Genomic DNA, 23,647 nt, shown 5'->3' on the forward strand with positions numbered 1-23,647 from the left:
TACTTTCTGAATGCACTGCATATATACAGTACCAGTCAAAAGTTTGGACACTTACTCATTCAAGGTTTTTTATTTTGTTTTTACTATTTTCTACATTGTAGAATAATAGTGAAGACAAACAATGAAATAACACATATGGAATCATGTCGTAACCAAAAAAGTGTTAAACAAATATTTTAGATTCTTCAATGTAGCTACCCTTTGCCTTTGACAGCTTTGTACACTCCTGACATTCTCTCAACCAGCTTCATGAGGAATGCTTTGCTAACAGTCTTGCAGGAGTTCCCACATGTGCTGAGCACTTGTTGGCTGCTTTTCATTCACTCTGCGGTTCAACTCATCCCAAACCATCTCAATTGCATTGAAGTCAGGTGATTGTGGAGGCCAGATCACCTGATGCAGCACTCCATCACTCTCCTTCTTGGTCAAATAGCACTTACACAGCCTGGAGGTGTGTTTTAGGTCATTGTCCTGTTGAAAAACAAATGTAGTCCTACTAAACACAAACTAGATGGGATGGCGTATCACTGCAGAATGCTGTGTGCCTTGAATTCTAAATAAATCACTGACAGTGTCACCAACATAGCACCATCACATCTCCATGATTCATGGTGGGAACCACACATGCAGCGATCATCTCTTCTGTTCTACTCTGCCTCCCACAAAGGAACCAAAAATTGAACATTTGGACTCATCAGACAAAATGACAGATTTCCACTGGTCTAATGTCCATTGCTTGTGTTTCTTGGCCCAAGCAAGTCTCTTGTTATTGGTGTCCTCGAGTAGTGGTTTCTTTGCAGCAATTCGACCATGAATACCTGATTTCACGCAGTCTCCGCTGAACAGTTGATCTTGAGATGTCTGTTACCTTGAACTTTGTGAAGTATTTATTTGTGCTGCAATACTTTTGTATGTACACGTATGTGGACACCTCTTCAAATGAGTGGATTCAGCTATTTCAGCCACACCTATTGCTGACAGGTGTATAAAATGGCCTTACTGATGAGCTCATTGAGTTTCCACGTGGCACCGTCATATGATGCCACCTTTCCAACAAGTCAGTTGTGAAATGTCTGCCCTGCTAGAGCTGCCCCAGTCAACTGGAAGTCCTTTTTATTGTAAAATGGAAACGTCTAGGAGTAACGACTGCTCAGCCGTGAAGTGCTAGGCCAAAGAATAATATGTCCTCGGTTGCAACTACCGAGTTCCAAACTGCCTCTGGAAGCAACGTCAGCACAAGTACTGTTCGCCAGGAGCTTCGTGAAATGGGTTTCCATGGCTGAGCAGACGCACACAAGCCTAAGATCTCCATACGCAATGCCAAGCGTTGGCTGGAGTGATGTAAAGCTCACTGCCATTGGACTTCGGAGCAGTGGAAACGCCTTCTCTGGAATGATGAATCACGCTTCACCATCTGGCAGTTCGACAGACAAATCTGGGTTTGACGGATGCCAGGAGAACGCTACCTTCCCCAATGCATAATGTCAACTGTAAAGTTTGGAGGAGGAATAATGGTTGGGGTTGTTATTCATGGTTCGGGCTAGTCCCCATAGTTCTAGTGAAGGGAAATCTTAATGCTACAGCAGACAACGATATTCTAGACAAGTGGTTTCCAAACTTTTTATAGTCCCGTACCCCTTCAAACATTCAACAACCAGCTGCGTACCCCCTCTAGCACCATAGTCAGCTTAGTCTAAAAAAAATATTTTTGCCATCATTGTAAGCCTGCCACACACACTATACGATACATTAATTAAACATAAGAATGAGTTTGAGTTTTTGTCACAAGCCGGCTGGTGGGAAGTGACAAAGAGCCAGGGCACAAATAATAATAATCAATACTTTTGCTCTTTATTTAGCCATCTTACATATACAACCTTATTTGTTCATCAAATATGGTGCTTAACTCACCACAGGTTAATGAGAAGGGTGTGCTTGAGGATGCACATACCTCTGCAATGTTGGGTTGTATTGGAGAGTCTCAGTCTTAAATAATTTTCCATTCACAGTCTGTGCCTATATTTAGTTTTCATGCTAGTAAGGGCCGAGTATCCGCTCTCACATAGGTACGTGTTTGCAAAGGGCATCAGTGTCTTAACAGCGCGATTTGCCAATGCAGGATACTAATGAGTGAAGCCCAATACAGACATCTGGCAGTGGCTTCTGATTTAAATTCAATTTTCACAGAATCGCTTGTTGCAATTTTGACGAGGCTGTCTCGTTCAGATATCGGTAAGTGGACTGGAGGCAAGGCATGAAAGGGATAACAAATCCAATTGTTTGTGTGGTCTGTTTCGGGAAAGTACCTGCGTAATTGCGCTTCCAGCTCACTCACTTGCTTCGCTATAGCACATTTGACATTGTCCGTAAGCTTGAGTTCATTTGCACACAAAAAATAATACGATGGAAAGACTGTGTTGTAGTCCTTGTTATTGCAGACAGAAAAGAGCTCCAACTTCTTAGCCTCAATTTTGTCATCTCTCAATTTAAAAGAAACGTGTCAATACGTTGGCGTTGGCGTGGACCCCAGCGCTGACCCCGAGCTTGTAAGAAGGCAATAGTTTTTTAATAAAAAAACAAACATTTTGGTCATTTAGCAGATATTCTTATCCAGAGTGACTTAGTCAAGTGAACCAGAGTTACCAGCTCTATTATTGTTTCCCTGGCCTCTGTGTGCCCATATACTCAGGCTCTGCGTGTGCCCATGGAGGAGCAGAGACAGAGGCAGGAGGAGGAGGCTCGCCGAGTGGCTGTTGCTTCTGCAGCCGATGTCACCACAGTGTATGGTAAGGAGAGGGAGGGTAGGGATAGATGTCTCTCTAGTGAGTAGATTTTGTATCCCTTGTCTGATATATATTTTTTTATGCCTAACCATTCTCATTTCTAAAGTATGTAGGGTATAAAAGAAGAGAATATTGATGTTTGTACTGTATGATGGTTTAATTGACCAATTCGCTTGCTCTCAGAATCTGAGGATGCCCTGCTAAAGATGTCGGTGACTCAGCCTGAGACTGGTAGAGCTGCAGTGCTGCCTGACTGCAGCAATATGACCAAGGAGGAGCAGATTGCATATGCCATGCAGATATCCCTGTCCGGAGAAGGTGGGTTATAAATCACCATCCACACTCATGCTTTCTGAATTCACCCACTGACACACACACTTGTTAGCTGTGTGGGTGATTCTAAAAAGTGATTGTAGGTCTTTTTTTTAAACCGTTTTTGGTCCAAAGCTTGGGACCTACCAATCACCCAGACTGACGCACTGCAAACCAAAACAAAGAGACAGATGCGGCCACTTACCATTCCCAGATACATATCGATTTCGATGTTCCATATGATATACATTATATTTGATTTTGACTCTCCCTCCACTCCCTACCAACCCGTTCCTGTGATTAGAGTATGGAGATGTGATGGCTATGGACACAGGTGCCCCCATGGACACTGAGACTGCCAAGGTAGGTAACTCACGTGATCAATGAAATCAGGAACCTTACAATTTGTTGTTCAATACATTAATGTGTGGTATCGGTCTGCAAAAAATTCCCAGCTGCATTTATGAAACGTGCTCTCTCTTGATTGTGTATGTTCTCTATTTCCCTTCCAATCAGAATCACATTTATTTGGTCAAGTACATTTACAGGTACCAGGAATTTGACCTGATGAAATTATTCTGACAACAATAAACAAAATATACAATCAGTGCCCTTCATTAATAATGTGCCTTGTGGCTCTTCCTCAGGTGGATGATGACTATGATGTAATGCAGGACCCAGAGTACCTCCAAAGCGTTCTGGAGAACTTGCCAGGTGTCGACCCTAACAATGAGGCCATCCGAAACGCCATGGGCTCCCTGGCCTCCCAGACAGGCCCACCCAAGCCTGACAGCAAGAAGGACGAGGAGAAGAAGAAATGAGGAATGGGGACAGACAGATTGACGACACCCATGGGGCTGCATCCGAAATGGCACCGCACTGGTCTAAAGTAGTGCACTATAAGGAATAGGGTACCATTTCAGATGAAACCATGGACAACCAGACAAAGACATGACACATATAGGGTTGACACTGACATACGGGAACACAGTTGGACGGACACGAATGCATGATATGACTTACTGATGATGGACTGTCGACAATATCCACAAGAAACCCACAAGCACACACAAATAGACCAGACAACAGTAAGACCAAACTGGGATGCCACCAGTCTTTACTGCCATTCAATTGAATATGATCTTCTTATCTGCATATAATCTCAGTGTAATAGACATCATTTCTGGTTTCTCACTGATTTACCCTGTCCTAACTGACTGACTCGCCAACTGGCATTATGGCATTTAATGACAGGTCCCCAAGCTTGTAAACTAAACAGCATCCATCTTTCCTTTTTTTCCTTCTGTTGCAATAAAAAAGATGGATGAAGCTTGTTTGTATGAATGTTTTCTTTTATGACCCTCTCTACTCCATATAGCTAGAATAGGAACGTTTTAATAAGAGAACATGTTTCCCATGCCAATAAAGCCCTTACATTGAAATTTAATTGAGAGATGTGTGATCTGTGGCAATAATTAACATATCTGGTTTTATTATATACAAACTGTAGACACCAGTTTAGTGTCCCATTTAGAAATGAAAAAAATCACATTTGTTCGTTTTTGGCACCATTCCCTTGACAACTTATTTTTGTGGAATCGGCAGTAAAAAAATAAATTGCATCGATACAATGATCTGATAGGAGTTATTTTCATCATGTGACGGGAAGTAAGGGCTCTTCGTCTGGAGCGAGAGACTATAGTCGGGAATCACAGATCCAGGTAAACAATCAAAATGTGCAATTGAGATTGAAAATACCGGTCCCACCAATTGTCCACAGTGGCAATGATCAACCCATAAGATCACTTTATTGACAATAGTGCATGGTTATTCCCCAGTAACCCGTTATGAATGGATACAATGGCCTCCGCTGAAGAAACCCTCGCGCTGCTTGGGCTCATTGGCCAGTTAGCCTGGCTGAATATGATGAAGGGGAAGCCGAAAATAAACTCACAGCTGCAAGACGTTTGTGGTGTTAAATTATTCATCATTGTGAAGCCATTGTAGGTTATTCCATATGTAAGGCAAAAGCTGCATTTAATGTCCTCACTCAGTGAACTATTAAACAGATCAACAGAAGTGCATTTCTTTCTTAGCTAGCTATAGTAAGCTAGCAATGTTGTAGCTTTTAGCTAGCATTAGCTAGTTGTTGACATAATCGTAGACAACACGATGTCTGTTTCAGAAACGGTATTGTGTTCATGTTAGCTAGGCAACATAGCCCCCTACTCGCAATGTTTACTGTATGCAATACTTTGAGAAGCTGGCTAGTAAATCTTAGTGTCGAACAGTCGTAGCTACCACTGCTCGGGTCAAAGAAATCCTGCTCTGTTGTCCATCGACATGGATCTGCTGCTAACTAGCTAGCTTGCCTAAGTATTAACTAGGTAGCTAGTTATATTTACTGAACAGGAACATGAAGGATTATATCCCTTTTTATTTAAACTTTTGTATACATGATTTCGGTACAATGAGAAACACAGGACGTTATCGTGCCATGTCACTCATTCGCTGTCTGCTTGGTGTACTCTGTCTTCCAGGAATAGGTCCCGGCATGGGGGACATGAAGACCCCAGATTTCGATGACCTGTTGGCAGCGTTTGACATTCCCGACATTGATGCTAAAGAGGCCATCCAGTCTGCTCCTGATGAGGCTGAGGGCCCACACGGGCCAGGCGGTGCTCCTCTGGGAAAGCCAGACTGTGGGGTTGGTGTAGGGCCGTCTCTGAGACCACCTAGCCCCCCAGACCCCCAAGCTGACACCCCTATTGTCAGCGTTATTGTAAAGAACCGTGTGCGACACGACACCATCGACGGAGGGGATGGGGACACAGACCAGGACACTATGGACAGCATTGCTGGGGTCGCTGTGGGTCCACGGCTCGGTGCCTGTACCCCAGGCATGGCGGAATCTGAACCACTCAACCACAATGGGTTTGGGGTCTCTGGTGTGACCCCGCCCCTAACCCAGGCTCATGCCCAATCTAATGGGGAGCCGTGGTCCGTGTGTAAACCCAAAACAGCTTCAGAGAGTGGAGGATGCGGTGCTGGATCAACTAAATCTGCCAAGCAGGTTGGCAATATATTCAACAGACTGAAGCCTCTCATGGTGCAGGGGTCGGGAGACCCTGTAGGGAAGGCGAGAAAGATGCAGCTTCTACAGCAGCAGCACTACCAGCAGCAGCAGCATACACAGCAAGAGACGGGCCAAGAAGGAGGAGATGAGGACAAAGCGTCGTTATCCTCCTCTTCATCTGTCGAGTCTGCTCCTCTTGTCCCAGCAGTGTCAGTTGGACTGTCCTCTCCTTTCTTTCCGCCTTCCAATCCTCTGCTCCTGTCTCCGTCATCAGCCCTCTCTTCACACCCGCTGCACTCATCTCAGCCGTTTAACGGGGCACCTAAAGCTGGCCCGGCATTATTTAGTCCCCGAGACTCAGAGGAGGATGATTCCGATTCACCCCTAGGGCCCCCGCTGCTGATCCAGGAACCCCCTGACTCCCCCTCCCGCACCCCTCCCAAACTGGCACGTCGTTTTAGATCCCCTGCTGCCATCTCTGACTCCACCTATCCCATGGCCTCTTCGGCAGCTCACCCTAAACCAGGGGACACTCCCTCGGGCACTAGCGTGACCTCAACTCCCCAGTCAGGCTCCACCAAGAGTCCACCACAGGAAGACAAACACCCAGAGCATGTTATAGAAGAGCGGGACTCGCCTGAAAGTCCTGAGCCAGAGATACCCAAATCGGCAGCACCAGTAACTGCCAAGAGGTGCTCCAGCCCTGCAGTAGCCTCCACACCGCCCCCATCAGACCTTCAGGAGCCTAAGGAGGAGGAGGAGGAGGAGATGGAGTTGGGGAATGGAATAGAGAAGGCTATGGATGGCAAGGCAGATTTTGGAAAGGAAGAGGGTGCAAGAACAGGAGAGGAGAAAATGGAGATGGATGATGGCAAGTCTAAACCTCCAACCACCGAAGGTAGCACCTCAATTCCAGGAGGGCTTGCGGCTCCTGCCAGGCCCCTCAAAGTGCGGATAAAGACCATCAAAACGTCCACTGGTGGAATCACCAGAACTGTTACCAGGGTCGCACCCAAAGCAGGTGCTGCCGGAGCCAAGGGTTTGGACCCCAGCAAGGCTCATCAAGGGGGGCGCAAGGCCCCAGCCAACAGGTCCCGGAAGCCTGACACTCCCTCTGGTCGTATGGTAGCCTCCCAGACGCAGAAAGTAAAGAGCCTGAACACACTACCTGTGTCTACACTAGCAGCCAGTAGCGCTATGCTAGTTGCTGCAACCAAGGCTCAGAACAAGATGGCTGCCTCAGACAAAGCCATGGTATCTGCCACTGCTGTTAGCTTCACTAAATCTGCCGCCCTGCCTGCCACTCCCTCTGTCTCCTCTCCTAAGTTCTCAGTAGCCACTGGTGGGCTGTGCGTACGTCCTGTCGGTGCTAAAACAGCTAACGGAGGCAACGCCAGCGTCCTAGCCGGCACTCACCAGCCAAACAAGCCTGCCTCCATCGTGAACAGTACGGGTGCCGTCATCTCCCGCAGTCAGTCTAGCCTGGTGGAGGCCTTCAACAAGATCCTCAACAGCAAGAACCTGCTGCCCAGTTATAAACCCGACCTTTCGGCTCCTCCGCCCCCAGAGTGGGGGCTTCCTCTGCCTGCCACGGGTTACCGCTGTCTGGAATGTGGCGACGCCTTCGCCCTGGAGCGCAGCCTGGCCCGTCACTATGACAGGCGCTCGCTGCGCATCGAAGTGACCTGCAATCACTGTGCCAAACGGCTGGCCTTCTTTAACAAGTGCAGCCTGCTGCTCCACGCCAGGGAGCATAAAGAACGCGGGCTGGTCATGCAGTGCTCTCACCTTGTCATGAGGCCTGTCAACATGGAGCAGATGATTGGCCAGCAGGACACCACACCCATCGGTAAGGCATCTCTTTCGGAATAGTTTTTAGTGACAGTGGCTGCGTCTCGTAGGGCTCTGGACAAAAGTAGTGCAAAAAAGTAAAAGCCATTTAGGACGCATACAATGTGGCTTCACAAACAATGCTTTATTTCTGTCAGGATGTGGTCAGTAAGTTCAATTCACCTCCATCTTATTTGTGTTCTTGCTTTGCTTTGTTGACAAGGCATGCTCTCCCCTTCTTCAATCTCCTGTCCTCCCCCAGTCTCCTCCCCCACGTCCGGAGTCCCCGCCGTATCGTCCAGCTCCAGCCCACTGAAGGACACACGGTCTACCTCCGCCGCACAGCCGAGACCAGTCCGCCGCGCGCTCCAGAGCCCCCAGGCACTGATGCCCCTCCCCTGCAAGAAGGGCGAGGTGCTGCAGTACCATAACTTCAAGTGTCCCGAGTGCCAGGCCCAGTTCTCTGGCAAGGCCGAGCTGGTCGCCCACTTCCAGCAGATCAGAGCTACCCCCAACTCGGTGAGTCCTTTGATATAGAGCCTGAAGTATGGGTGTGCATTACTTACAGGCTAGTAACGAACTACTAGTGTCAAGCTTAGTCATGTATAATGACTGAATGAGTATTGACTAAGGTAAAGCAGGCCATTAAACATATTAAAGTGGTTTTCCAGACACCGATTAAGCCTCGTCCTGGGCTAAGAAACACTTTCATTTACATTTAAGTCATTTAGCAGACGCTCTTATCCAGAGCGACTTACAAATTGGTGCGTTCACCTTAAGACATCCAGTGGAACAGCCACTTTACAATAGTGCATCTAAATCTTTTAAGGGGGGGGGTGAGAAGGATTACTTTATCCTATCCTAGGTATTCCTGAAAGAGGTGGGGTTTCAGGTGTCTCCGGAAGGTGGTGATTGACTCCGCTGTCCTGGCGTCGTGAGGGAGTTTGTTCCACCATTGGGGGCCAGAGCAGCGAACAGTTTTGACTGGGCTGCGCAGGAACTGTACTTCCTCAGTGGTAGGGAGGCGAGCAGGCCAGAGGTGGATGAACGCAGTGCCCTTGTTTGGGTGTAGGGCCTGATCAGAGCCTGGAGGTACTGAGGTGCCGTTCCCCTCACAGCTCCGTAGGCAAGCACCATGGTCTTGTAGCGGATGCGAGCTTCAACTGGAAGCCAGTGGAGAGAGCGGAGGAGCGGGGTGACGTGAGAGAACTTGGGAAGGTTGAACACCAGACGGGCTGCGGCGTTCTGGATGAGTTGTAGGGGTTTAATGGCACAGGCAGGGAGCCCAGCCAACAGCGAGTTGCAGTAATCCAGACGGGAGATGACAAGTGCCTGGATTAGGACCTGCGCTGCTTCCTGTGTGAGGCAGGGTCGTACTCTGCGGATGTTGTAGAGCATGAACCTACAAGAACGGGCCACCGCCTTGATGTTAGTTGAGAACGACAGGGTGTTGTCCAGGATCACGCCAAGGTTCTTAGCGCTCTGGGAGGAGGACACAATGGAGTTGTCAACCGTGATGGCGAGATCATGGAATGGGCAGTCCTTCCCCGGGAGGAAGAGCAGCTCCGTCTTGCCGAGGTTCAGCTTGAGGTGGTGATCCGTCATCACATTTACATTACATTTAAGTCATTTAGCAGACGCTCTTATCCAGAGCGACTTACAAATTGTCATCCACACTGATATGTCTGCCAGACATGCAGAGATGCGATTCGCCACCTGGTCATCAGAAGGGGGAAAGGAGAAGATTAATTGTGTGTCGTCTGCATAGCAATGATAGGAGAGACCATGTGAGGTTATGACAGAGCCAAGTGACTTGGTGTATAGCGAGAATAGGAGAGGGCCTAGAACAGAGCCCTGGGGGACGCCAGTGGTGAGAGCGCGTGGTGAGGAGACAGATTCTCGCCACGCCACCTGGTAGGAGCGACCTGTCAGGTAGGACGCAATCCAAGCGTGGGCCGCGCCGGAGATGCCCAACTCGGAGAGGGTGGAGAGGAGGATCTGATGGTTCACAGTATCGAAGGCAGCCGATAGGTCTAGAAGGATGAGAGCAGAGGAGAGAGAGTTAGCTTTAGCAGTGCGGAGGGCCTCCGTGATACAGAGAAGAGCAGTCTCAGTTGAATGACTAGTCTTGAAACCTGACTGATTTGGATCAAGAAGGTCATTCTGAGAGAGATAGCGGGAGAGCTGGCCAAGGACGGCACGTTCAAGAGTTTTGGAGAGAAAAGAAAGAAGGGATACTGGTCTGTAGTTGTTGACATCGGAGGGATCTAGTGTAGGTTTTTTCAGAAGGGGTGCAACTCTCGCTCTCTTGAAGACAGAAGGGACGTAGCCAGCGGTCAGGGATGAGTTGATGAGCGAGGTGAGGTAAGGGAGAAGGTCTCCGGAAATGGTCTGGAGAAGAGAGGAGGGAATAGGGTCAAGCGGGCAGGTTGTTGGGCGGCCGGCCGTCACAAGACGTGAGATTTCATCTGGAGAGAGAGGGGAGAAAGAGGTCAGAGCACAGGGTAGGGCAGTGTGAGCAGAACCAGCGGTGTCGTTTGACTTAGCAAACGAGGATCGGATGTCGTCGACCTTCTTTTCAATGGAGAACCTCCACTGAACATGCCCTTTAGTCCAGGATTAGGCTTAATCTGTGTTTGGGAAACCACTTTAATATGTTTAATGGCCTGCTTTACTTTATTAGTCAATACTATTACAAAGTACTAGTGTTTACTATGAAAACAAGTCATTAGTAATGGCTCAAAATGGTTTTATTAAAACTCCCTCCCCTTCCAAGACATGTGGGTGATGACTGTCTTATTACGCAATACTAGTTTTAGTATTAGTAGAAGTTTTGCAGTATTAGAAGTAGTAGTGTATTCATAGTGTTATGCCGTAGTCAACTTTTATACCTTTTCTCCTCGCTATCCAAACCTGTACACTGTGCTCCACTCCCATGATGCTGCTAATGTTTACTATGAAAACGAATTATGATTAATGCCTCTGTGTGTACTAAATGTCAATTGTTAAGCCTGTTCCCGCTCATCTTCCTGCCCAGACCTGTACCCTGTGTTCCCCTCCCATGATGCTGCCTAACTGGTGCAGTGTGTCGGCTCACCAGAGGATTCATAAGCACCGGGCACCCCACGTCTGTCCAGAGTGTGGGGGCATCGCCCGGCAGGCCAGCTTCCAGACCCACCTAGAGGAGGCCTGTCTGCACTTCGCCCGCCGCATCGGATACAGGTGAAGAGATAGTGTCTGCACTGATAAGTCAGCAACAAATGTGATAGGTCTGCACATGAAGGATGTTGCAAAAAGTATTTTCACTAGCTTATACAGACGTTTCGGCTTAGCAGCCTTTTTCAGTGTGCAAGTAATCTGCACTGATATGCAAACGTACTACAAATACATGCATGTCTACATTCCACAAACTACTGCTTAGATGCAGCATTGTCAGGTGGATGTATGAGTGAGAGAAAACTACAATAATCAAATGCAAATATGCCTCAGATAACATTCTTTGTGAAAAGACACTTGTGGTTGAAGATTCTCGTCGTAGTTACATGACAATCAAGCCACCCAATTGTCACTATATTAGCATCATTGACAACAGTGACTAAACCTATGTGTTAAACATTTTGTTTTTGTTCATATCCGTTTCCCCAGGTGCTCCAGTTGCCAGGTGGTCTTCGGGGGTCTGAACTCCATCAAGTCCCACATCCAGACGGCACACTGCGAGGTGTTCCACAAGTGTCCCAGCTGCCCCATGGCCTTCAAGTCTGCCCCTAGTGCACAGGGACACATCAGCACCCAGCACCCTACCCTCACCGGGGGACAGGCCAAGTAAGTGCCCCACAGTCACTGAATCATGTTATGTCTCTTTAGGTTTAGAGCAGTGTTTTCCAATCCTGGTCCTGAGGACCCAGAGGGGTGCACGTTTTTGTCCTAGTGCTCTAGCACTAACACACTTAATTCAATTGTGTTCAGGTGTATTAAAACAAAAATGTGCATATTTTGGGTCCCCAAGACCAGGATTGGGAAAACACTGGTTTAGTGTATTTTAAAGCACGTTTCGTCTCAGTTTTTGTCCAAATTTGAGCCCTGATAAAAACGTTACATTCACGCCACTATTTGCCTCTTTCTCTGTATTTGCAGAATGATCTACAAGTGTGTGATGTGCGATACAGTTTTTACCCAGAAACCGTTACTGTACATGCATTTCGACACCCACCTGGCCAAGCAAAAAGTGCATGTGTTCAAGTGTCCTGACTGCACCAAACTCTACGCGCAGAAAGGTTCCATGATGGAACACATAAAGGTTTGTTTAGTTACATTCTAACTCACAGGGAAAAATATGATTGCAGTAAAGGAAAGTGATATGTTAGTTGTTCAATGGTATGGTAAATAGTAATTTATATTCGCTCATTTGACATTGGTCATTCCTCTCACTTCCTCTTATACTGTTGTCCAGACTGCTCACAGAGGGCTGTCAGTCAAACAGGAGGGACAATCCGATGCCTCCGCCCCTGCCACAGCCCCCACCAACCCCTCCCCCCCCCCCCCAAATCTAAGCCCTCTGAAAAAACAGACAACTCAGATGGAGAGGACTGGGGTCGAGACCAAGAAGAAGAGGAGGAAGGAGAGGAAGAGGAGGATGAGGACTATGAGAAACCTGAGAATCAGTCTAGTTCTATGGAGGCAGGCATCCATCGTGGGACCCCCTCAGAATGGAGCTGCCAGCAATGTCAGAAGAGCTTCACACAGAGCGACGACTACATCTCTCACATGAAAACAGAGCATGGAAAGGTAAGGCCATACAAATGTAATTAATTGTTAAAAAGAAGAAAAAAATAGTTAATTTGATTCATGTCAATCTCTTTTATTAAACTATTATTTTGATTCGCTTCGCTATTGTAGTAGTTGGGATTTGGTAAGAGCTCAGTGAATTGAATCACGGGAATCAAAATAATCATTTGTGAATCGCAAAAATGAAAAGGGATTTTTTTAGTAGCCCTCCTTTTGGATTATGTTGCTGTTAGACTTGTTTTGTAGATGCATTAAGTTGATTTGTCAGCATGCAGTGAACACTTCTAAAATCAGATAAATCTGACTAACCTAGAATAGGTACATTTCCTGGAGACAGGGTGTGCTTGCTTCTGCTGTCTAAAAATATTTGTATGATTACGGGAGTGGGAGATGTGTTAAATGTAGAATTCTAGCTAAATAAAAGCTGAAGCAGTTCGATATCGTAAAAATAATTCTGATTACTTTAGTAGAATTCTATACACTGAGTATATAAAACATTAGGAGGACTTGTACTTTCCATAGACTGACCAGGTGAAAGCTATGATCCCTTATTGATGTCACCTGTTAAATCCACTTAAATCAGTGTAGATGAAGGGGAGGAGACAGGTTAAATAATCATTTTCAAGCCTTAAGACAATTGAGACATGGATTGTGTACAGTATGTGTGCCATTCAGAGGTTGAATAGGCAAAACAAAAGTAAGTGCCTTTGAACGGGGTATGGTATTAAGTGCCAGGCACAATGCTTTCAACACCTGGAGTTCATGCTCTGATGAATTAAGGCTGTTCTGAGGGCAAAAGGGTGTGCAACTCAATATTAGGAAGGTGCTCCTAATGTTTTGTACACGGAGTGTATATTATCAATTATGGACACCAATGTAGTTAATTAGGAGCAGACCCAGATCTGACTGGGACTCAAACCTTGGTCCCTGTGACTGTCACTAGGCTAAAATCTCTTGCTGAGGTCACTAGGTGTTTGTACCAAGGTTGTTTAGTATTTTTACGACTTCTTGATTTGTTTTTTTATTTTCTTCGCTTGCCTCAATTTTGTGTCAAAAAAAAATCTGTTATACAGTAAATAAAATGTGTATGGTCGAAGTGTAATGTCAGTGTCTGTGTACACACGGGGAGATTACGAAAGGACTCACCCTCTCTTATTTCCTTGTGTATCTGCCTCTCTAGGCTATGAAGAAGTTCCTGTGTCGTGTGTGTGAGAGCTCCTTCTGCACCTCTTCCAGCCTGCGGCGCCATGTACGCGTCATCCACGAGGGCAACAAGAGAGTCTTCCACTGCCAGTGAGTGAACCCCGTACTCATCTATACATCCACAAAACCACCATATTTGGTTCCCTGTAGCTCAGATGGTAGAGCATGGATAGTGGGTTCAATTCATGGGACCACCCATACATTCTGCTAAATGGCATATATTATATTTGAAAATGTCTGTAAGAGTGGATGGGACAAGACAATTAGCAGGGACATTGAGAATGTTATGTTCAGTCTAATATCAGCCCACCTAGGTAAAGTGTACAGCATCCTCAGAGCCTCTGTGTATACATGTGTGTTTGCAGATATTGCACTGAGGGCAAGCGGACCTTCAGCAGTCGGCTCATACTGGAGAAGCATATCCAGGTCCATCATCACGGGGTCAGATCCACTGATGGACAGGTCAGTTAGAATCCATTCTTCTTTCCATTACTTGGTGGGGGTACATTTCAGTCTCAGTCATAATTGGACAACTGTACTCTTGTTTCCTGTGTGCTCTCTGCAACTTTGGTCTATAATGTTACCCATTGTGTGGTGACTTGGATCTGAATATGTTAAACCAAAAATCAAGATAATGCTTTTTGAACGTTCTCTCCTTTTCCCATCGCCCCTCTGTCCACCTGCAGGGCCCTCAGACCAGGAAGCGTTCAGCACCGGGCAAGGGGCCAGGCAGCTCGTCTGAAGCTGACGGGGAGGGGGGGCCACCAGGGGACGAGGAAGGGGGTGGCACGGACAGCGGAGAGGCCACAGAGGAGGGGGGCGAGGAGGGCTGCAGTCCCGTGAAGAGAACTCGCGCGTCAGCGCCTCCCGAGCCCGAAGAGGCTGACAACGTGTTCCACTGCGTGCCGTGCGGCTTCGCCACAGAGGACGCCGCCGAGTTCCAGCGTCACATCCCGCAGCATTGCGCCGATGCCGCCTCCTTCCAGTGTCTGCAGTGTGGCGTGTGCTTCGCCTCGGCCGGCTCCCTGGGACGCCACCGTTTCATCACCCACCGCGTGAGAGACCCCCAGGGGGAGTCCGATCGCAGGCCGCCGCGCACCCCTTCTTCCCCAGATGGCTCACCACCCTCCCCCCTGGAGGGAGAGGACGGAAAGGGGAGTATGAGCTGCAGGGTGTGCAGGCGGCGCTTCAACAGGGCCTCCGACCTTAACACCCACTTGAGGACCCACGGCATGGCCTTCATCACCGCCCACAAGACGGACAAGCCCCAGTAGGTTGAAGCTGCCCCTAGCTGCTGATCCTGGGTCAGTTTTGCATTTCCCCCACTAATGTTTAAGGTTAGGATTGAGGAGAGGAAGCTGATCCTAGATCTGTAACTCTGGGAAACTTCACCCCAGAGCCGGACAAGCCCCAGTATGGTGACGGACAGGCCTGGGAGATGAGGGGTTTTGACTTGGAATCATACTTGGGTAGCTGAATTTGGATGGATAAAAGCAGACCCAGATCTACTTCTGTGCTGTTTTGAGCCATCTGAGCTCTGTGTTTCTTTGTCACTAACTGCAGTAAAACTCGCATGCTGAGCATCATACTGAGCAGTGGACTGGACACGCATGGGGATGGGAGTTCTGCGGGTCAAGACCACCTGATCATAGCATTTACTTAAGCCATATGTGTCCATCATCGACTTATTATTTTTCTGCCTTTAATATTATTGTATCTTTATGTGAACCATACTATATTTTCTACATGCGTTTCCTTATGTATTGTATTTTTTTCACATTTGTCCATGTCTTTCTTACTAATTTCCTTATCCGAGCCATGTGTCTTGAAAGGTATTCTGTCTTGCATTGCATTGTCAAGCTCACATCCACACACACACTGTACAAAGAAAGCACTCCTTTGGTTGGTCCTAGATCAGTTTCTATGGGTCCATCTCTTTAGTGAGGTCTGGATAAAACTGTTCTCAAATCAGTAACCTTAGAGGTATCTGAAACAAAAAAAGGGAGTATTTGGAGAGTTTTAAACACTGATTAAGTACTAATAACATTGTTCTATTTATTTATATGAAACACATTGTTGTTTGTGGGAGTCATTTGCCACCAATCTTATATCAAGATTAAATGGTAAAAGTAGTTTGAAATGGATGCCACAGACAGTGAAAGGTGAGATTTATATCTGTGTTCCATACACATTTCTGTAGGAGACGAGTTTACATAGATTATTGTAACCGGTCTTATTTTGAGTGGTACATTGTGTCGTCAATTGTAGCTAGGACGAGAGATTTTACCTGTGGTGCACATGGGTGTATGTTGTGCTGTAAATACATATTATACACTAAAAGAAAGCTTTTTGGTTTTAATTCTTATGAAAATGTGAATTTAAGTATAGTATTTGTACTCGTAACATTTTTTTTTTTTTACCAATTTGAAATATTTTTATGGAAGGTAGCTAGCTATATTGTCACTCACAATTAAGCAGTGGGAAAGTGTGAGGGGCTGTAGTGTTTTTTGTGTGTATTTTTCTCCCCAATTTCGTGGTATCCAATTGGTAGTAGTTACAGTCTTTTCTCGTCGCTCTGCAACTCCTGTACGGACTCGGGAGAGGCAAAGGTCGAGAGCCATGAATCCTCCGAAACACAACCCAACCAAGCCGCACTGCTTCTTGACACAATGCCCATCCAACCCGGAAGCCAGCCGCACCAATGTGTCGGAGGAAACACCGTACACCTGGCGACCGTGTCAGCGTGCACTGCACCCGGCCCGCCACAGGAGTCACTAGTGCGTGATGAGACAAGGATATCCCTGCCGGCCAAACCCTCCCTAGCCCGGACGACGCGGAGCCAATTGTGCGCCGCCCCATGGGCCTCCCGGTCACAGCCGGCTGTGACAGAGCCTGGACTCGAACCCAGAATCTCTAGTGGCACAGCGATGCAGTGCCTTGTGCCATTCGGGAGGCCCTGTATTGTGTTTTAATGATGTGTATGATTGATTTCTAACTGCAGAATCCATGCTTGCTGTACCCCACTTTCTTATGTATCCCTCTCAAAAACCTCGTCACGTGAAAGCCTTTTTTTTTTTTTTTTTTGCCCGATATATTTATATTAGAGAAATAATGATTCCACGAGCTTCATTTAATTATTTTCCATTATGACTGTAGTCTGCTTGCTGAATTCCCATACAGTTTTTGTGCCGTTTCAAAATAAATGTGTAAAGGAGAACTTTTACTTCTGTTCAGTCTTTTGAATTAGCGTTATAGAACTGTTTAGAGTATGGCATGAAATGTTTACATTATGTACAACAATTTTATACAGAAATACATCATTCCTCTGCTCATAATCTTGACACAAACATTACTACCTTTGCAAGACACTAATCTTATACTACAGTCCTTTGGGATATAACTGTATATAACTCCCAAATGCCACTATTGGATTCTCCCCTTTCACATGGTTTTTTATTTTCTGGATGTACCCCCTCCAGCTCCACCATAGTACTACTTCATTTGTATTTTGGGGTATCTTTACTATTTATATTTAACAACTTTTACTTCACTACATTCCTAAAGAAAATAATGTACTTTTTACTCCATCGATTTTCCCTGACACGCAAATGTACTCATTACATTTCGAATGCTTAGCAGGATAGGAAAATTGTCCAATTCATGCACTTATCAAGAGAACATCTGGTAATCCCTACTGCCTCTGATCTGACGGACTCACTAAACATATACGTAGTTTGTAAATTATGTCTGAGAGTGAGCGTACCGCTGACTATCCTTAAATAATTAGAGAGGAAGCAGGCTATGAGGGGTGGCCAGTCCTCTTCTGGCTGTGCCGGATGGAGATAACAGAACATGGCCAAGATGTTCATAGATGACCAGCTGGGTAAAATAATAATCACAGTGGTTGTCGAGGGTGCAACAGGTAGCCATTCATTCAGAGTATCTCGACCGCTCCTGCTGTCTCTAGAGAGTTGAAAATAGCAGGTCTGGGACAGGTGAACAGGTCAGGGTTCCATATTCTAGGGACAGTAAGGAGGCCAGCGTATTGTGATCGTAGCGTACGTGTAGGAATGTACGGCAGGACCAAATTGGAAAGATAGGTAGGAGCAAGCCCATGTAATGCTTTGTAGGTTAGCAGTAAGATCTTTGAAATCAGCCCTTGCCATAACAGGAAGCCAGTGTAGAGATGATCAAATGTTTTGGTTCCAGTCAAGATTCTAGCAGCCGTGTTTAGCACTAACTGAAGTTTATTTAGTGCTTTATCTGGGTAGCCGGAAAGTAGAGTATTGCAGTTATTTAACCTAGAAGTAAAAAAAATGGATACATTTTTCTGCATTATTTTGGACAGAAAGTGAGATTTTTGCAATGTTACGTAGATGGGAAAAAAGCTGTCCTTGAAGCAGTCTTGATATGTTCGTCAAAAGAGAGATCAGGGTCCAGAGTAACGCAGAAGTCCACAGTTTTATTTGAGACGACTGTACAACCATCAAGATTAATTGTCAGATTCAACAGAAGATCTCTTTGTTTCTTGGGACCTAGAACAAGCATCTCTGTTTTGTCCGAGTTTAAAAGTAGAACATTTGCAGCCACCACTTCCTTATGTCTGAAACACAGGCTTCCAGGGGAGGGCAATTTTGGAGCTTCACCATGTTTCATCGAAATGTACAGCTCTATGTCATCCGCATAGCAGTGAAAGTTAACCTTATGTTTTTCCAAATGACATCACCAAGAGGTGAAATATACAGTGAAAACAATAGTGGTCCTAAAACGGAACACCGACATTTACAGTTGATTTGTCAGAGGACAAACCATCCACAGAGACAAACGGATATATTTCCGACAGATATAGATCTAACCCAGGCCAGAACTTGTCAGTGTTGACCAATTTCGGTTTCCAATCTCTCCAAAAGAATGTGGTGATCGATGGTATCAAAAGCAGCACTTGAGCATAAGGACAGATGCAGAGCCTCGGTCTGACGCCATTAAAAGGTCATTTTACCACCCTTAACAAGTGCAGTCTCAGTGCTATGATGGGGTCTAAAACCAGACTAAAGCATTTCGTATACATTGTTTGTCTTCAGGAAGGCAGTGAGTTGCTGCGCAACAGCTTTTTCAAAAGATTTTGAGAGGAATGTGAGATTCGATATGGGACGATAATTTTTTGGGTGGATAGAGAGCCGTTTATTATGTTCAACATAGGAGGGCCAAGCCCTGGAAGCAGGCTCTTTCAGTAGTTTAGTTGGAATAGGGTCCAGTATGCAGCTTGAAAGGTTTAGAGGCCATGATTGATGAAAATAATGTGTCAAGAGATATAGTACTAAAAAACTTTAGTGTCTCCCTTGATCCTAGGTCCTGGCAGAGTTGTGCAGACTCGGGACAACTGAGCTTTGGAGGAATACACTGATTTAAAGAGCAGTCCGTAATTTGCTTTCTAATGATCATGATCTTTTTCTCAAAGAAGTTAATGAATTTATCACTGCTGAAGTGAGAGCCATCCTGTCTTGGGGAATGCTGCTTTTTAGTTAGCTTTGTGACAGTATCAAAATTACATTTTGGATTGTTCTTATTTTCCTCAATTAAGTTGGAAAAATAGGATGATCGAGCAGCAGTGAGGGCTCTTCGATACTGCACAGTGCTGCCTTTCCAAGCTAGTCAGTGGACTTCCAGTTTGGAGTAGTGCCATTTCCGTTCCAATTTTCTGGAAGCTTGCTTCAGAGCTTGGGTATTTTCTGTATACCAGGGAGCTAGTTTCTTATGACAAATGTTTTTAGGGGTGCGACTGCATCTAGGGTATTGCGCAACGTTAAATTGAGTTCCTTAGTTAGGTGGTTAACTGATTTTTGTACTCTGACGTCCTTTGGTAGGCGGAGGGAGTCTGGAAGGGCATCTAGGATCTTTGGGTTGTCCGAGAATTTATAGCACAACTTTTGATGATCCTTGGTTGGGGTCTGAGCAGATTATTTTTTGCGATTGCAAACGTAATAAAATGGTGGTCCGAAGATTGCATTCAATTGCCCCTCCCTATTCCACACAACAAGCTTCCATTCCCCCCTGTCACAAGGGGATTTATGGCTGAACCCTGTTACATTAATGCACTTACTATATTATTTATTTTTCTTGGTGGGAAAACATTTTTTTAATGAAGTTGAACATGTGCTCTTTATGACAATGTTAAAATGACACACTACACAAAATGTACTCTATTTGTGAATCGACCCCTGTATGACATATCATTAATGTCGGTTGCCCTATAGTTCATCAATGCAGAAAGGTGAGGGGTGTTCTTTTGTTGTTGTAATCAACAGTATCGTTAAATGGAATGAAGTGATCTATAGATTGCTCAAGATCCAAATATTTCTGAAAATATATGGCTCTGTATAGTTGATAGAGAATGTCATAAAGCAGTCTGTTACAAGTTCATTGCATGTCATTTTCATTATTTTTCTAAATATTGTATAAAGTCCCACAGTACCCTTCTATCAACACCAAAGGAAATGTATCTAATATTCTGAACACCATGTTCAGTTATTCAGATGGTTACTTTGCTCATAAAAAGGCTAAAGAATAGATAAAACGAGTATATCCTTCATCTGTACCACCAACTATAATCTCACCCACCCAGCCGGCACTCTCTCTGTGTAGCAATTGAGCCTGGGGACAAGGTTATGCCAACTAGAACTTGTGGGCCAGCTCTACAGCATTGTTGTTTTTGATGATTTCCAGTTTTTTATCCATGGTCTTGAACTGCAAGTCATTGGTTTAATTTATCTCAGTCTGGTAAGTGCCATTGGACGAAGACCAGGTAGAGCCCAGAGCCACGATGGGGACCCAAAACCAGTAGTTATAGCACCTGTAGGGTGAGAGAGAGTGAGGTTAGTTAGTGCAGATTAGGGAGGTTTTTCATTGTTATGTTGAGCTCTAGACTGTGCACATGGTATGTATATTATATGTCAAATGTATTTGCACATAAGAGGTGCTGAACCTCCATGTGAGTCCCTTGATCTAAATGTTGCATTATCTAAATATGTCTCACTGCATCTCCTCCATTCTCCCTCCCCAAAGACACTCATGTGTAATCTCTTGTGGACAGACGTACATAAATGTATGTTACTTAATCGAGTAGCTGACATGAGATTTTGGTTCTGGGTTGCTGAGATTACTCACGTGAAGACCTCTGTACCCCATCCTGCGGTCAGAGTGAGGAGGCGTTGATCCCTCCCCCGCAGTTTGAAGACATGGACTGGGAGATCCCCGTGAGAACCACGGCGGTGAGGGGGGGGCACCAGGTCAGAAGGGGGAAGGCTTGTTCCGCCGTTCATCCAGGGGCTGGAAGCACATCATGATCATACCTGTGCCCACCAACTGAAGGAAACAACAGAAAGGTATGGATTAGTTACATTTTCAAATAGGTTTTATTTCCTGAGAGGGAACTAACTGTGCGTGGGGAAGGAATTTAACATAACATATAAAACTAAAAGCATGTACAGTGTAAAGGATTAGTGATGAAGTTAGACGTACAGATGGATGATCTTAATTTGATCACTTCTGTTGCTGAGAATTTTCCTGAACCACAGGAAACGCAGATGAGAGTCATGATTGACATAAATTAACTGAAAACACGCAATAACACACGGTTATATAAACAGTATTGCACTTTACATTTAGCCTACTTCTAACCACCAATAAAGCAACATGGACTAAACGTTCAAATCGTGTTGCTGCAGGATTATTTTTCTTGGTACAACACTGGTCAAATTAAGATCCATCTGTAAAATATCCTCAGAGGTACAATACCCACAATCCTCAAGAATGCATTACTGTATGCACTGATTATTTTCCCTCTCTCCTCCCTGGTCAAAGAAGCTGCCCCATAGAGAAAGGTAGTTGGATGGGTAGGTAGCAAAGATGGAGGCCGTTTCATTTGGGCCATACAGTCAGGACGCCACCGCTGGAGTCCATAATAGCATATGGATAGAGAGACAGAGAGAGGAAAACCAAGAAAGAGAGTTAGAAATATCTAAGACAACTGTAATTTCAGCAGTGTTTCCTTCTACACGTTTTATCAGACCCACGATAGTACACGAAGACCACAGCAGCAGCTATATAGGCCCCCAGAACCTGAGACATGCAGTAGGGCAGCAGTTTAGACTTAGCCTCCCAAGCACACAACAACTAAGGGAGACAGCTGGGTTCAGGTGGGCTCCTGAGAGGGGAAAGGAAAGAGGGAGGGAAGAAGAGGTAAGAGAAAAATCTGTATCTATTTGAAGATGATAAATAATCTGAGAAAGCACCATTTGCACTGTCTACCATATTGTTATGTATGGTACGATATTGATAACATTCAGTATATGTAGTGAGTCTACAGTATAAGGGTCAGGTTACAGAAGAGTTCAATGAAAATCAAGTCAAAGCAGTGAGAAAGTCATCACTACAATTTGGGTTCTCTGTCTTATACTTGGGAAGGGTTATGCATTTATGAGGCTACCGGTAGTTGTCTTGAATTACCACTTACCAGAGACGCCCCTGGCAATGTACATGGCACTCATGACGCCCACTGAGAAGGCCATATTGACAGAGAGGTACTCGCCCTTGGCCCCTCGAGTCAACTTCACCTGGGCCATCGCTGAGGGCGAGATCGAGGAAGGAGAGAGGGACGGAGTAGGGAGAGAAGAGGAAGGGTGGACGAGAAAGGGGGAAGAGAGATCAAGGTCAAATTAGTAGTCACCATGCATGCTTGCCAAACATCTTCAAAAGACACTGGTAAAGGAATAAAGATGAAGACAAAAATATGTAAATTGCAACAAGGTTGGTGAGAACTAAAAGCAGCACGTAGACTTTGTTGTTTTAGTTTTAATTGAACCTTTATTTAACTAGGCAAGTCCCTTGCAATGGAGGAGGTGATAGAAGAGTTAAGTACGTTCTAGAAGATTCCGTTTTAACCCAGGGCTGCTCTGTTCAGTTCCACGTTTCTGGATCTCATTCCAACTCAAGTCTTGACCGTGTCGAAACAAATCTTTGAATGGCCAATGGATTCGAGGAACAGCTACTCAATTGTGGTGAGGTAGCTTTTGCTCCCAAGCACTTTCAAACACAGAATAAACAAATTCATATGAGATTTAAGAATGCATAAAACAGTAACAACCCTTGATCATTGATAATATGAAGAAAGACATTTTGAGATGAAGTACTCACCATAAGGACGAACATAGCCACGGTCTCAGCCATTAACTCCTTAAATGGCATATTCCTCACCCTCAGCCTTCCCTTCAGTACCTCCATCCTTCGTACCCATCTGTCCCAACTAAATCAATAACCCCCAATTGTTCTCTATCATATCAACCTCTTAGGTCTACGATTGTCTCCTGTCCTGGTGGTCCTGTGTTAAAGCAAAAATACTTACAACTAACTCTAGACTGGTAATCTGGGATTAAACCGGCTTGAGTATGCCTGTTGTCATCCCCTTGAGCCTCCGTCTGTCTGTAGAGGCTCTGTCCAGATATCTCAGCTTGTCCATTCAATATGTCCCCTCTATGAACACAATAAGCAGGTTACTGGGAGTAGGAGAATCTAGCAAATAAAGTCTGCAACTATGCTAGATAAGTTATTTGCAGTAAGACAATTGACACTACTGTAGCCAAGCACGAGGTCAAAAACAAAC

At 45.4% G+C, this 23,647-nt stretch overlaps 2 protein-coding genes across 3 annotated transcripts; both read left to right on the top strand.

Annotated features, from left to right (window-relative positions):
* The first annotated feature begins 1,943 nt into the window (after positions 1–1,943).
* Positions 1,944–4,542, top strand: LOC115128973 (26S proteasome non-ATPase regulatory subunit 4-like). 2 transcript variants are annotated; one of them, XM_029659111.2, is made up of 6 exons: positions 1,944–2,232; positions 2,494–2,546; positions 2,690–2,786; positions 2,967–3,101; positions 3,400–3,458; positions 3,743–4,542. In XM_029659111.2, exons 1-6 carry the CDS (start codon positions 2,127–2,129, stop codon positions 3,914–3,916), a joined length of 624 nt encoding a protein of 207 aa, XP_029514971.1. In that variant the 5' UTR covers positions 1,944–2,126; the 3' UTR covers positions 3,917–4,542. The 2 variants fall into 2 exon arrangements, with proteins under 2 accessions (XP_029514971.1, XP_029514972.1); XM_029659112.2 differs by lacking the exon at positions 2,494–2,546 and having other exon boundaries at positions 2,144–2,232.
* Positions 4,543–5,104: 562 nt separating this feature from the next.
* On the top strand, positions 5,105–17,206 carry LOC115128187 (zinc finger protein 687b-like). The gene is given in 10 exon segments (XM_029657802.2): positions 5,105–8,020; positions 8,225–8,520; positions 11,039–11,223; positions 11,647–11,823; positions 12,136–12,298; positions 12,452–12,532; positions 12,535–12,786; positions 13,967–14,079; positions 14,355–14,451; positions 14,676–17,206. Coding segments are annotated over 10 exon segments (4,461 nt in total). The 5' UTR covers positions 5,105–5,511; the 3' UTR covers positions 15,264–17,206.
* The last annotated feature ends 6,441 nt before the right edge of the window (positions 17,207–23,647 follow it).

The sequence above is a fragment of the Oncorhynchus nerka genome, linkage group LG4 (assembly GCF_034236695.1).
Source record: "Oncorhynchus nerka isolate Pitt River linkage group LG4, Oner_Uvic_2.0, whole genome shotgun sequence".
Lineage (NCBI taxonomy): Eukaryota > Metazoa > Chordata > Actinopteri > Salmoniformes > Salmonidae > Oncorhynchus > Oncorhynchus nerka.

Bases quoted from the DNA above. Each gene is read 5' to 3' on its own strand.
- LOC115128973 (XM_029659111.2), top strand. From the start codon at position 2,127: ATGAGTGAAGCCCAATACAGACATCTGGCAGTGGCTTCTGATTTAAAT. The intron at 3,102-3,399 runs GTGGGTTATAAA...TCCTGTGATTAG, and splicing joins GATATCCCTGTCCGGAGAAG to AGTATGGAGATGTGATGGCT. The intron at 3,459-3,742 runs GTAGGTAACTCA...GCTCTTCCTCAG, and splicing joins TGGACACTGAGACTGCCAAG to GTGGATGATGACTATGATGT.